This window comes from Zingiber officinale, chromosome 9A (genome assembly GCF_018446385.1).
Source record: "Zingiber officinale cultivar Zhangliang chromosome 9A, Zo_v1.1, whole genome shotgun sequence".
NCBI lineage: Eukaryota > Viridiplantae > Streptophyta > Magnoliopsida > Zingiberales > Zingiberaceae > Zingiber > Zingiber officinale.
This window is the reverse complement of record NC_056002.1, coordinates 109,845,892-109,861,807: the sequence shown is the minus strand read 5'-3', so window position 1 is coordinate 109,861,807 and position 15,916 is coordinate 109,845,892. Positions and strand designations below refer to the sequence as shown.

Here is a 15,916-nt window from a genome sequence, read left to right as displayed (position 1 = left end):
CAAATAAAGAAAATAAAAAGAAAAAGGAAATGTAATTATAAACATTTCCTCGCTTGAATGGGGTAGCCTAAACAGGCTTTTCCGGACCCCATTTTTATCCCCCTTAACTTGTCTGTATGAGTTCCGAAAAATTCCCGAAAAATTTCCGAAAATTCCAAAAAATTCCCTTATTAATATTCGCCTATTTTTGATATTTTACAGGATCGGTCGACCGAAACCCCAAAGCCAGTAGATTAGATTTCCAAAATTTAGATCAGGCTCGAGCAGAGAATCGGTCGACCGAACCTCATGATCGGTCGATCGAACCAAGGATCATTGACGACTGGATCAGGCCAGATTGATTGGGTCAGAGAAGCGGATCGGTCGACAGAACGGCAGGATCAGTCGACCGAACCCCGGATGAGACTTGACCAGATCGAAGCGGAGCGAGCGGATCGGGCGGATCAGATAGGAGGAGATTGCCTGATCGGTCAACCGAACGCAGGGATCGGTCAATCGATCCGCCTTGGGTCAAGCCTGATCCCGAGACTTGGGGATTTGGATCAACATGACAGAGCCTATAAAAAGGAGCCTCGGGAAGCAGCCAGATATCAATCTTGAACAGAACAACCGGTGGTTCTGAACGCTCTCCGAACGCTTCCAACACGCGCTTCTACTCCGACAACTGACGACCTCGTAATTCTTGTGTATTGTCGGTACCATTTCTTTATTCAGCACTTGCAATCCTTGATTGTAAAAGTTTTTCGAACTGATAGTGATTGTCCACCGAAAGCGATATTCGATCACGGGCCTTGGAGTAGGAGTCGCCCTAGGCTCCGAACCAAGTAAACCCTTGGTGTCTCTCTATGTTTGTGCTTATTCTGGTTATCATTTCCGCTGCTTTAACTTGAACATTTTCCGATTCCGAAACGAGTGAAAGCTACGAGCGCTATTCACCCTCCCCCCACCCCTCTAGCGCTTTCGATCCAACAAATCATGCCCCAGAACCTATATTCCATAATCTAAATTGAGAGATGTCGACTTTTGAAATCTTCACAACTTTGAGATAATTTGACAGACACATTAAAAGATTTAGATTTGTCATAATTATAATTTGCTAATACTATCAAAGGGTTATTAGCATTCTCCTCGTTCACCATGTGAATATCTTCAAATTTTAGACATTGTAAGGTGATCAACGAATTTTAACCATCGTCGAATTTTAGTTAAACTCACTGATAACTTTAAGCACTTTAAAGACACTCCAAATCAAGTTTATTGTACTTATTATATCATCCAAAGTATAATTATGCCCTCACATGAGGATTTTATAACATAGATAGAGAGCTATAGTTTTTTAAAATTGGCGCATCTTTAAAATGTTGTTTAAAATTGGCGCATCTTTAAAATGTTTCTCACGAGCTCATTAGAAAGTTTGACATACAATGGATAAAAAATTTAATTAGCAATTGACTCATGAATTATGACAGTTGATTGTTAATAAAGGAGAGGTATTATAGAAAACAACTATCTTGAAAGTTAAATACACATTATTTTGGACAGTTCAGTAAATTGTCAATAAACAACGTGAGGTCATATCAAGATCCATTTACGAGAACAACAATTAGTCGCTATAGTCCACTACAAATATAAATTGATAGTCTGAATTTAGTTACTATTTTTATTAATTATTTGTTTGATAATTGTGTTGAAAACTATAAGTAATGTGAGTCGTTCAATAATGTATGGTTCGACAAAAAAATCTCCACTTTCAACGTACTTTTATTAGCTACCATGCTTGTATAAATAAGATGAAGCAAAACTTTTTCTACATCCATTCATCATCCTTCAATCTTTAGCTGCCATCCTCTTGGTGGTAGCATTTTAGGATGGATCAATATTGATTTCTCATTTAACTAGTTACTAATTTCATTTATTTTTCTCTTTTTTTTTTCTTCGTCTACTACCTTATTAATTATTTGTACCTAAATATTGAATCATGACTCCATTTAGATCCCTCCCTATGTTTATTATAATAAAAAGATTGATAATCATGATTCTCCTCTTTTATCACCAAAATTCACAAGCGGTCATGCATGAAAGAGAAATGATGGAGACGGAACAATTGCAACAAAATGTCGAACAATTCAAGGGTCAAGCACGGCTCCCAAAATTCGCGATCCCTCATAACTATAATCTATCTATCAATGTTGACTTATCCAACTTTACTTTCTTGGGTGTGATAGAGATCACGATAGATATTGTCTCCCCCACGAAATACCTTGTACTTAATGTTGTTGACCTTGTAGTTGAGCAAAGCTCTATTTGGTTCAGTGGTGATCTTTTTGGAGGTAGCGGAGAGGTAAGGAAACATATATAGTGTTTCATGCTTAATTCAAAGTATCTTCCTTTACAATTTTATTAAATTGCAATGGACATATATGATAGGAGCTAAAGCATCCCTCGAGTATTGTCGAGGTCAAAGATGACGAGATCCTAATTCTAGGGTTCGATGGCATTCTTCCAATTGGGAAAGGCATTCTAAGCATTAAATATAGTGGTATCATAAATGATGAATCGAGGGGGTTTTATAGAAGGTACAACATTCTATTATTTCAATTTAGGAAATTAATTTTATTTCATTATTATATTACATAAAGCAAAGCAATTGTTTTATGTATTCTGTAGCACCTATGAGCAATATGGAGAAACACAAATTATGGCTTTGACCCAATTCGAGCCAACATATGCTAGACGTTGTTTTCCATGTTGGGATGAACCAGCATTCAAGGTACTTCTTAACCTAAATTATTTGTTTTCATACTTTTATTTTTATAATTTCTTAAATTATTTAGTAATCTTTAAAAATTATGTTTGATAAATTACTCAATTCATGTGTTGGTGGAACCTCTATGAAAAATATATAGATTACTAAAGTTAAGAGTCATTAAAAAATACCCATGAAATAGTAGCCTAAATGAGGCAAATATAAAATGGCGACATTAACAAGTTGCTACAATTAAGAAGAAATGCCTAATGACCGTAAATCCCAAAACAAAAAGACCAAAATAAACAAATTAAAGGAGAACACTTTGTTCTCACTTCTATGTAATTATGTATAGAATTTAATATAATTTATTTTTTATTAAATAATGAAACTAACTAGATTTACAACTTGTGCATCCAAAGTTTCATTCTTCACTACCTTTTTTTTTTAACAACTTCTCCTTCTAGAGTTTCATTCTTCACTAATTAGAAAAAAAAATTACTCTAAAAGAAATGACTCAATATTAGATATTAGATTTATTTATAACTCTAAATTTAGTGAATAACAAAAAAATAATCTTAGCTATTGTTGATTTACCACACTATCAAAAAATTTATCTATGCATTTGTGGTAGCAAATTTCATTTTTCTCTCATGAATTATTTTCATATAATGCAGCATAATATTCTATAAAATTTCATTTTTTTTATTTTTCAAGTAGCCCACTTCCCTTTTATCTTGTTTTTGTGCTCAAGCCATAAACTATTGAGCCAACTTGAGGTGCGCAACTTTATATTACAATATCTTATAAGATGTTGATGGAATTTTTAAGAAACATACAATATACAATATAGTCTAGCTATGATTTTTTTTTTTTTTTTTTTGGATTGAAAGCTTCTAAGAACTTTTCTAGATATATGACTTATATTAATTGTTTTCTTTAAACTAAATATAGGCTACATTCACAATAAAGTTGGAAGTTCCATCCAAGTTGGTTGCACTATCAAACATGCCTGTGATAAGTGAAAATGATAATGGTATTATCAAGACAGTTTATTTTCAAGAGTCTCCAATTATGTCCACCTACTTGGTTGCTTTTGTTGTCGGTTCATTGGACTACATAGAGACATATTCATCTGATGGTATATAATTTTTCTTATCCTTTTCAATTCTTTTATAATATTTTTTCTTCTACTTTGACAATTATGTGCCTTGTTACTTATTTAGGACTAAAAATCCGTGTTTATACACGGATTGGTAAAAGCAATCAGGGAAAATTTGCTTTAGATCTTACTACGAAGACATTGGATTTTTTGAAAGGGTATAATACTTACCACTTGATTTTTATCACATAATTGCCTTCTAGATTCTTCAAATTAAAATACAAACTATTGAAGAGCTATATTTCATGTTTTAATTGCTAACTATTTTTTAGAATTGTTTCATTCAATCATAATGTTAGATTTTGTTTAGAATCTCTATAGATTCCTCTCTTAGGTCTTTAGATTGAATTATTTTATTAAGACTCAAAGTTTTTAAAAATGACAAAGAGCTATTTTTTTCTCTTAATATCTAGATATTTCTCTATTCCTTATGGCCTTCCCAAGTTGGATTTGGTGGCTGTTCCTAACTTTCAAGAGCAAGGGATGGAGAACTATGGATTGCTAATATTCAGTGAGGACTATTTATTCTACGATGAATTGAGCTCATCTGTCAAAGTTAAACAACAGGTTATCAATCTAGCTATAATGTTCTTATGCTATATTTAGAATTTTTATATATGCTTATTTCATGCCCAAAGGTAATCCAACTAGAAAGATTTCTTTTGTCAAATTTTAATTATAATTGTCTAATAGGTTTCATTGTGTGTTCTTTTAGCAAACAAATTTAACTAATATTTTATTTACCTTATATGGATTTTTTTTAAAAAAAATCTAAGACAATAAATTTCTTTTAGGTGGCGGAAATAGTAGCACATGAGTTAGCCCATCAATGGTTTGGGAATCGGGTGACAATGGAATGGTGGACAGATCTATGGCTAAATGAAGGGTTTGCCGATTGGGTACTCTTCATCATTCCTCAATATTTGATGTGCATTTTACATTATTTACTTAAAATATAAAATTGATGAATCTTCGTTATCTCATCTTAAAATAGATGAGTTATTTAGTAATAGATGATGTGTTTCCTGAATGGGAAAAGTGGAGTCAACTTCTTGACGATACTACTGCAACTCTAGAATTAGATGCATTATCTGATTCTCATCCTATTGAGGTATAATTCTCTTTATTTATTTTTCTTCGCAAATTATCATTATCTTTTAGCACTTATCAAATAACATCTTTCCAATATTAATGTGCATTCACAATGTTCTTAGGAATTATTTATAGTTTCTAATTCAATATTATGATAACTAAATCATTTGGTGGACACTTGGCTTTATTGGATGCATATCTATTAAAATATTGGATTATAGTGATAAACATAAGAACCAAGATGAGTTTATAGATTTATCATGTTAGTTTTAATTACTACCAAATAGTATTTAAAATCTTGTCACAATGGAAAGACGTAATAAAGTTTAAAAATATTTGGAAGTATACCATTTAGAAACACAATTTATAATTTATTTTTTTTTGTATTTATTCATCTTCATAGATTCTTTTGTCATGAAAAAGCCCCAACAATTAATAGGAAAGTGTATCCTCTAGTAAAACTCAAATTCACCTAGTAAAAGTGATAAATGTATGCACCCTTAGCTTAATTGTTTTCAATTTGTATCATGCAAGGTTCTTTTCTAAAGGAGTTAATTGTGTTGAAAATATATATTAATATTCTTCTCTTTTTTCAATATTGTATATGACGGTTTATGTTTCACTTCATTGTTCAGGTACTGAATATCACATCTGGCATTGAAGCATTGGAAATGTTTGATTCAATAACCTACCAGAAGGGAGCCTTGGTTATTCGAATGCTTCAAAGTTACATTGGAGATGAATCTCTTCAGGTTAGAATTGCATATAATATTTACAATGCTAGCTCTATATTTAGTTATCATTTGATTATGACTTCTTTAAGTTGGTCTTCTACTAACTTTCTAAAATTTGTATCTAACATGATATAGGCATGGATTGGTTGCTTTTGTTTTAAGATATCACACCTCTTTGATACTTAATTTCTAATAACCAATTCCTACCACCTAAAGACCTAGCTTCTATGATATTGCTGTCTTAATTGAAGATCGTACAAAAAAAATAATGAAGGTTTCTTAATTTCCAAACTAAACTAAAAAAAACAAGATATGAAGAATTTACATTGCTTAGTTATTAATTAACTCATTTTGTTATGGCACAATATAATTTCATTTGGTTAAGAAATAAATTCTAATTTATTTTGGATTTTCTTTTTTATCTAGCTTCTTTTCTATTGCAAGAATTTCCAAGTGGTAAAGTATTTAAATATACCTAATCTATTTTTTAATACCATTTTCAGAAATCAATAGCTGCATATATTAAAAGATATTCATACCTCAATGCAAAAACGGAAGACCTTTGGAATGTTATTCAAGAGGAAATTAATGAACCTATTGGCGATATGATGTCTACTTGGACAAAGCAAGAAGGATATCCTGTCATAAATGTGATGCTTACAGGAAATGTCTTAGAAATTAATCAGGTTTGTTTTCTTCTAGCCTCATTTATATTGTGATGTATTTTTTTTTTTAAATTTGATAATTTAGTAATGATTTCATATAAAATTTGTCATCAATGTGCAAGCTAATTATAAAGTCCTTGTGCTAATTTAGTTGTAAGTACTATAAGAGTTAATGAGCTTTACTTGAGATTCATGATTCAAAAGTAATGGATTCTGTCTATGATTTATACTTCAATAATGATGTATATGTAACAAGAATAACAACTAGATTTAAAGGAGTATGTAGTATCAAGATAATAAATGAAGAATCATATTTGTAAAAGATTAAAAGTTTTGCATGTTAACTTTTATAACTCTTTTCTACATATAGCAACATGTTCTAGTTAATTTATTTGTTATTTTTGGTTATAAATTTTGTGTTGTATCTTAACTAAAGTTTCATCGTACCATATTTTATAGCTAAGCTAAGAATTATACATGACTTATTTATTTTGAGTATGATAATTATTTCTATAGTTTAGAGTATTTTGAATTAAAGTGTTGACTTGGATGATAACCCCCAACTTCAGTACTACTATATTAAACCTTGTATTTGTTTAGTTAATTGATTATCTATCTCTTTTGCCTTGTAGTTAGTCAAAGTCAATTTCTTGATAATAGAATGTTATGTATTACATTGGACTAATAATGACTAGATGCATTAGCTTTAAATTAAATATGAAGTATTTGAGTATATATATGGAATTTGTTTGAATTTCAGTTAAAATTTAACCCTTAAATTTATAAGTATATTTACTTTGATTCTTAGTATGAAATTTAAAAGTTACACACAATATGTATTTTTTTAATTGCAGTCTCGATTTTTACTGGATGGATCTTTCGATGACAGTCAATGGATAATTCCTATTACATTATCCCATGGTTCATATGACACCACTAAAACTTTTTTATTAAACTCAAAGTCTGCAAAGTTGAATTTGATTGATCAAGACAACCAAGGGAATTCTCAAAATGCTTGGATCAAATTGAATATCAAGCAAGGAGGATTGTACAAAGTGCATTATGATAATGAACTTGTAACCAGGCTAAGAAATGCAATAGAGGCGAATCAATTAAACCAAATGGATAGATATGGTACGTTAGTAGCACCATTATGAGCTTTTATAATATCCTTGATGTCTAAAGGGCTATACTTATCTCTAATGTAGGAGTTTTGGAGGATTATTTTTTGTTTTGCAAAGCTAGTAGGGAAACATTATCATCTTTCTTGTTATTATTAAATGCTTATCGAGAAGAGGCTAATCAACTCATTCTAAACCGTATTATCACAGTAAGTTCATTTCCCAACTCTTTTATATTATATTTATATTATCTTGGTCATGATCCTCTTCCATTGCTTTGACAGATTGGTCTAACTATCGTAGACTTAATAGCTGATGCTAAACCTGAACTTTCAAATGATGTTAAATTACTCTTTATTAATCTTCTCCAATCGCATGCAGAGTAAGTCCATCGAATTTAAAATTATGTTCTTTTATAGCTTTTTCTTTCTTTTTAGTGGCATACGTATTTTAAACTATTTTATATTTACATAATTTAGTTATTTATCAATAAAGTACATTATGAAACAATAAGAGATGATACAAAAAAAAGGTGACATCAACTATATTTATTAATTGGTAATAGATATTGATTTTAATATTTCTGAATTCTCTTTGCTTTTAGTTTTTGAAATTTAGACAATAAATAGTTTCATCTACATATTTTTGTTAAGACTAATATGATGCGCATAGTTTGGCTTTTAATTTTTTAAATTATTAAAATTGATATGCAAACTACTTTTTTATTGGATATTAAATTCTTAATTTTGTTACTCATGAGTACTATTATAAGAAATTGTGATTTGCTACTGCCTTCATCTAATATGGTTATGGATCAAATTTAAGTGTGGGTTTATTTTTTATGGCTTCGATACCACTACAGTTGAAGTTGTTTAAGTTTGATTTGTCATATACTCTTTGTCACAATTCCATTTTTATTTATTTTTTAAAATCAACTGATTTTGAGATGCAAATTTCAAGCATAGGATAATATAGAACTATGATGGACTTATTTTATGTGGTTAAGAAATGCTATATTTACAAAGATTTTTTTTAAAAAAAAACAATTGAATTTCTTTCTCGTATATATTATTAATTTCTCTTTCTTAACTAACCATGTTCAACTTCTCAGCAAGTTGGGTTGGGATGCTAGAAAAAATGAAAGTCAATCGGATACCCTTTTAAGAAAGCAAATACAAAATACCTTTGTACTTCTTGGACATGAGAAAACTATAAATTATGCAATTGAGCATCTACAACCTTTCTCGAGTAATACAAGTACAATTGCACTATCCCCAGATATTAAAAAGGTAAATTAAGATATTTTTAGCATTAGTCATTACATCCCTTTTTCTATTCATTCATTTTGAATGAATTTGTATAGGTTGTATATCTTTCTATAATGCAAACGGTCACCACCACCAATAGATCGGGTTATGAATTTCTCTTAAAGCTCTATAGAGAAGCAGATGATGCTAGTGAAAAAACACTCATTTTATGTATGTGAACTATCTAACTTTATCATACTCTAATTAGTTACCCCATAATTGTAACTAACAAGCTTTTGATTGGTCTTTAGCATGTTTTACAAGATGTCCGGATCCAAATATACTCCTTGAATCGCTTAACTTTTTATTATCGTCTGAGGTAACTTCTTTCATTATTACTGTTCCTTTTATGTTGTTCTTCCTCATGCTTAAACTTACTATTTTCAAATTTACTTTCAAGGTTCAACCTCTAGATGCATTAAAAAGTGGCTTGTATAACGTTAAGCAAGCAGGTAGTGATATTGCATGGAGATGGTTAAAGGTATGTTTTAAAGAAACCAAAATAGCCATTGTAGTTTTGCTTGAAATTATTTTTATGTTCAATGTCTACATATTATCTAGTTTAATTTATTTTAGTTATATGATTCATATAAAATACATATAGTACAAATCAAAAGGATCATTTAAAAATTTCTTAAAGTTTTATCTTTTGTGCACACTATTATTTCATTCTTTATAATGACTATTATTTAAATTATAGAGATTGACATTTATTTTATACTTGGAATAATTTAGTTTTATTGATATAGAATCTTCAATAGTCATTTTATAAACTATAAGCACTTTTTTAAAAAAATTCAACTTCATTTTTAGCACTATTAATATTTGAATTTTAATGCAATTAACTTATTCTAATTTAATATTTTTGATTAATAAGATAAAAATTGAACATTATTAAAATAACATATGTTGATGCCTTATCACAGATCATAATTTCCAAAAATCTCCTTAAAAAATGTTGTATGAAATTCTATTAAATCTATTGATACTTTGCCTACAACAGTAGGTTATGAGCTAAAATATAAAATTGACACAAAAGTGATATATCTAGATATAAGAATATTGCAAATTATAATTTTAAAATATGTTATCATTTTATAAAGATTTTTTAAATATTTTTATGTAATACCAAAAGCAAAATTTGTGATATGTTTAACTAAATTTATGACCTTGTACATATCAACATTAAGTAAGCATAGTAAACATTGTCAATAGAATTAAATAATTTACAAGTATTTAATAACAAATAATTACTTTTAAAAATTGTTATTTTAGTATTGTAGGTTTCATTCTCAATTAGCAAATATAATATCTTCATAAATTATTGGAGCTCATATAATTTCCATTTTCATAATGTTTTTATTTCTTTATGAAATAACTCAGTATATTACTTGACTAAGCTATAGTTACTAATTATCTTTTTACAGGAAAATTGGGATGATAAAATACAAAAGAAATGGTCAGAAGTGTTCTTACCTTATGTGGTCTCATATATTGTGAAATTGGTTTGTGACCTAATCATTTATTTTTTTTATTTAAAATGATATCGTGTATAATTTTGCTAATATTGTTTTTTTATTATTTTACTTTTAGTTTGGGACGAGTGAGAAAGAAACAGAAATATTAGACTTTTTTGCTAACAGAAGCAATCCTGCAATTTCTAAAGCCTTGCGGCAAAGTTTTAACGAAGTCATGGTAAAAGAAAGATGGGCTCAAAGTGTGAAAAATGAGTCTACACTAGGCGACACATTGAAGGCTATAGTGGGGAAGGGATTTTAGCATGATCAGCTATTGTATTTCATGTAAGGATTTCCAATTCATCTCTAATGTATTCTTTGAAAAAGAAATTTTACTATATATAAAGATGTTATATTGTTTGGGTTCAATATGGGAATATGTTAGAAATTATAAATGGAAAAATAATAAAAAAGGTTTAAATGTCTTTTGGATGATTAAAGAGGCATCTAATGAAGTAGTATGCCTTTTAAGAAAGGATGTGATCTACATCACCCATTTTGAAATGGATGGATAAGATCTAATTGAACCAAGAGGTTTTTATATCCTTTCATATGTATAAATAAAGTCCCTCACATACTCATTTATTCATTCACTCACTTCCTTCCAAGCAAAGCAAGCACTGCATTCTTGCATTGAAGAGTTCAAGAAGCTTCCTCGGTTTGGAGGTCTTGCGATTTGCAGTGCTACTATCGCAAGATAAAAATCGTTGTATCTTGGGAGACGATTGTCGTATTTCGTGAGCACCGTGTGCGGAGTAAATTTGTCTTAAAGAGATAGAGTCTAACTCTAGTCTCGACTTAGCCGAAAACGGTGATATACCATCGTTCCGTCTAAAGGACCCAACATTTTTAAGACGAATTTTCTTCGTGTAAACTTATGGCTGGAATCAACGACGTTCCAACCGTCGTTCCAATCAGAGAGAAGCCGGAAAATTTCAACGAAGCCGACTTCAAAAGATGGCAGCAAAAGATGATGTTCTACCTAACAACATTAAACCTCGTATGGTTTTTGCATGAAGACCCGCCAGCCACTACGGAAGGTAATTTCGATAGTAAAGCTGCAAGCGATGCGTGGTCGCACGGAGATTTCTTGTGTTGTAACTATGTTCTCAACGCATTGGATAACGTATTGTATAATGTGTATTGTTCAATAGAGATGGCAAAATCTCTATGGGAGTCACTTGAAAGGAAATACAAAACCGAAAGTGTCGGGTTGAAGAAATTCATCGTCGGTCGGTTTCTGGATTTCAAAATGCTGGATTCCAAGAGCGTAACATCTCAAGTCTAAGACATGCAACTGATAATGCATGATCTGGATGTCGAAGGCATGAAGCTGAATGAGTCGTTCAAAGTAGCCGCGGTAATCGAGAAACTCCCTCCGTCGTGGAAGAATTTCAAAAATTACCTAAAGCACAAGCAAAAGGAGATGGGACTTGAAGACCTAATCCTGAGGTTATGAATAGAGGAAGACAATCGAAAGATGTCCGACTCCAGAGGAACGAAGCGGGCAGTCGACGAGGTGTCCAACCTGGCTGAGCCAAAAGCTAAAAAGCTGAAGCAATCCAAAAAGAATGCTCAAGGCAAGAAATTTAAGGACACATGCTACAACTATGGAAAGCCAGGACACATGTCCAAGGATTGCAGACGCCCGAAGAAACCAACCAAGAGTCAGAAGGATGCTGCAAACCAAGTCGTAACTTCTGACGACATGGAATTGGATCTCACTACGGTCATATTTGAAGCCAACACGGTGGTGGATAACCCGAAGCAGTGGTGGATCGATACTGGAGCAACCCGTCATACCTGTTCTGATAAGACGATGTTCTCCAAGTATACTCCGATAAGTGGAAGAAAGCTCTATATGGGCAATTCCATGACATCCTCGATTGTCGGACTCATGAAAGTTGTTCTGAAAATGACGTCTGGGAAAGAGCTAACGCTCATTAATGTGCTCCATGTTCCTGACATCAGGAAAAACCTAATTTCTGGATCAGCACTTGTTAAGGCCGGTTTCAGACTAGTGTTCCAGTCAAACAACTTTGTACTTACAAAAAATGGTGTATTCATAGGTAAAGGGTACTTAGAACAGAGTCTGTTCAAAATGGTTGTAATGACTATACACCGCGAATTTGATGGTAATAAAATAAAAGCTTCCAGCTATGTTGTTGAGTGTTTTAATTTGTAGCATGATCGACTTGGGCATGTCAATAATAATACTCTGAAACGTCTCGTCAAGTTAAATTTATTATCAAACGTCAATGTTGACGAAACACACAAATGTGAAGTGTGCGTGGAAGCAAAAATAACGAGACTACCTTTTCATTCGGTGGAAAGGTCAACAACTCTTCTAGAGTTAATACATAGTGATCTATGTGACTTAAAATTTGTGCATACTAGAGGAGGTAAAAAGTATTTTATTACTTTTATCGATGACTGCACGAGGTTCTGTTATGTCTTTCTTTTAAGAAGTAAAGATGAAGCCTTAGAAGCTTTCAGAACCTATAAAACAGAAGTTAAAAATCAACTTGATAAACAAATTAAAATAATTCGTAGCGATAGAGGAGGAGAATATGGTGCACCGTTTGATGAGTTTTGTTCAAAATCTAGCATTATCCATCAAACAACGGCACCTTACTCGCCTCAATCAAATGGTGTTGCTAAACATAAAAATCAAACACTAAAAAAAATGATGAATTCTTTGTTGAAAAATTCAGGCTTACCCCAGAACTTGTGGGGGGAAGCTATACTATCAGCAAACCACATTCTCAACAAAATCCCTTACAAGAAAAACGATAAAACACCCACTACAACAAAAACTGCAAACGACAACGGATATTATCCGTTGTCGTAGGGTAAAAAAACCGTTGTAACTGAGGGTGTTGTAGAATATATTACCCTACGACAACGGTTTTGAATCCGTTGTCTTTGTACACATTTGACAACGGTTTTTATCCGTTGTTGTTTATATGCCCAAAATTTGGCTACGAAGGATACGACAACGTTTTAAAACCGTTGTGGTAGATAATTTCAACAACAGAAATAAACCGTTGTGGTAGATACGTTTTACAACAGATATACACTGTTGTGGTAGATAATATTTGACATGTTTTGTTTTTTTAACAACAGTTTTAATATATTTTACAACGGATAAAACCGTTGTCTTTTAGCACTTTTTACAAAAACAATTCGTTGTGGTTTACCTAGTTTTTACAACAATTTTAACTGTTGTCTTTAATGTTCATTAATACCAAACAACCAATCTTATTTTACTATAAGCAAACCACCAATACAAAACTAAATATTTACTACATTAAATCCAAAATAAACATCCATATATAATTCATCTTGTAGCCACATATACAAAAATATACAAAATGAGTTGTTACTCATCAAAATATACATGTTTTCCATTACTCTCCATATACACTAAATCACATGTTTCTCCTTTGCTGTTCTCCATATGGATTTTAATTTACAAGATAGCAAGGCAAGCTACATCTAACAAAGCTCACATCTTGCATCAAAAAAACTCAAGCCGTCTCACGAATTGGCAGACCTGCAAGAGAAAAATGAACAATGCTAATAAGTAAAAATAGAGAACTCAGACTTTTGCTAGGGAAGTTCTGATGCATGAGGAACCTATCAAGATGTCATCTATGTCTCTCTTAAAAATTTTACAAAAAGTAAAGTATTGTATTTAACTAGCAACTAAAAAAGATGATAAAAAAAAGATTAGTATCACTCATACGCCTAGATTTAACTGACAGTGGATTTTGGCATTGGTTGGTGATCACTAAATATCATCTGCATTGATAAGATATTACTCCTAACAGTGGTAGTAGAATGAAGAAGGAAGATAGTGAGCTTGTAGCAATGGAAATCAGAACTATCCACAACAAGGTTATCTTAAGTAAAGAGGAAGGAGAACGTCTCTTGAACATGTATTGCCCTTGGAGGAATATTAATACAATAAAAAGAGGCAACCATAGATGTATGCAAATGTGATATAACCATTATTTTGTGTCTATAATTATGAATTAAACTTCCACATCATAGCAATGTAGTAGTGAGGCAAACATCGTTTCTAACTATCGAAACCATGCACCTTATTAAAGAGTAAATTTAAGTTACCCTTTATAATAGTGGTCATGATTTCATGAAACATAGTGCAAGTTTAAAACCAGCATAAAATGTACCAGAGAATGTATATAGTGAAAAGGTATTATTACCTTTAGAAACTGAACTAAGATATTGTTGTTGTGGTATAGGAGTTGATTTCTGCCAAAGTTTTTAGGAGCAGTGATATCTAGCTTAGCATAGTTTACTAAATAATTAGCACTACATGCAGCTAACATTATTTAAGTGAACTATCATGCAAGATCAATAGAATCCATGCAAAGCGCATTACATCCATTAACATCTTGAAACAAAATATTCATGCAATTTTCTGTGCCATTTTCCAAACTGCATTACCTTTGAGACCTGGTAGGCACAATATGCTTTTCCATTTTGCAAGTCACAAGTTGCCAGGAGCTGCAAATTGATCTGCAATAAACAAACCCATCACAAAAGCATAAGTGAAAGTAAAAAACATGGGTTCAAAGTCTATCCAATTAAAACTTGAACCAAAAGAATTGGATCATCATGATGAGTTATGGTAGGGTGAATTGTTTGTAGAGGTAAAATAATTCCACAAATTCCTCAAAATAGAAATCACATACGCACAACTTTAATAATTACATACGACACCTAAAAGAACCAAAGTGTCAATCAAATAAGTGTAGATTAAGAGCTATAATATTCACTACATTCCAGCTGGGAAAAATAGATTTTTCATTCCCATTTCATCAATACAAAGAGAAAATCTAACTGCAACTGCAGTATAAAGAGCAAAACAAGAAAATCTAACTGGAAAAATAGCTGCAAACTCATTGCAATGCATAGGCAATTTACACCGCTCGTCCATGCAAAAGTATATAGAGCAAACTATTAAGAAATCAAACTACAGTATATAGATGAAGCATCATAATTGTCATTCGCGCTTGTAAACAAGAAACAATAATAAATTATAGGAGGAAAAACAAGATGAAGTCATGACATATAGACGAAAACCATAAGGAGAATACAAACAAGAAGCAATTGTTTTCACAACTAAATAAGCTACTCACACAACCCAGCCATATTAATTTTGGACCACAAAGAGAGGCAATAAATAAGGAAAATGTCAACTAATTCTGCTCATGGTAGAAATGCAGAATTATTGGCAGTAAGGAATGACAATCAATAAGTCATGGAGTCACAAATAAAGTGTTCAACCATCTTTTGAAGTCTAGAAATTTATACCTAGTAATGAATATAGTCTAGTACGCAATCCGCCCATTCGGATCGCACTTCGTCAATTTCTTCATTGGAGTAAATTGTTTTCTTGAACTGTTAACAAACCCAGATTAATTTAATAAAAAAATCAGTAATGAAGAAGCAAAGTCAAATATGGGGATTGATCGAGAAAATTGAGAATATGTCAAATATTACCATTGAGCTAAGTGAATCCATCTCACCGGTAGCATTTCCT

At 31.5% G+C, this 15,916-nt stretch overlaps 1 protein-coding gene across 1 annotated transcript; it reads left to right on the top strand.

Annotated features, from left to right (window-relative positions):
• Positions 1–2,071: 2,071 nt before the first annotated feature.
• Positions 2,072–10,606, top strand: LOC122019461 (aminopeptidase M1-D-like). The gene is made up of 13 exons (XM_042576923.1): positions 2,072–2,341; positions 2,437–2,576; positions 2,668–2,770; positions 3,701–3,887; positions 3,973–4,066; positions 4,322–4,475; positions 4,703–4,807; positions 4,903–5,019; positions 5,636–5,752; positions 6,238–6,420; positions 9,228–9,308; positions 10,255–10,332; positions 10,421–10,606. The coding sequence occupies exons 1-13, from the start codon at positions 2,072–2,074 to the stop codon at positions 10,604–10,606; spliced, it is 1,815 nt and encodes a 604-aa protein (XP_042432857.1).
• The last annotated feature ends 5,310 nt before the right edge of the window (positions 10,607–15,916 follow it).

Excerpts from the sequence above, each read along its gene's own strand:
- LOC122019461 (XM_042576923.1), top strand. The coding sequence starts at position 2,072 with ATGCATGAAAGAGAAATGATGGAGACGGAACAATTGCAACAAAATGTC. Across the intron at positions 5,753-6,237 it reads TTGGAGATGAATCTCTTCAG|AAATCAATAGCTGCATATAT; the intron begins GTTAGAATTGCA and ends TACCATTTTCAG. Across the intron at positions 10,333-10,420 it reads TCTCATATATTGTGAAATTG|TTTGGGACGAGTGAGAAAGA; the intron begins GTTTGTGACCTA and ends TTTTACTTTTAG.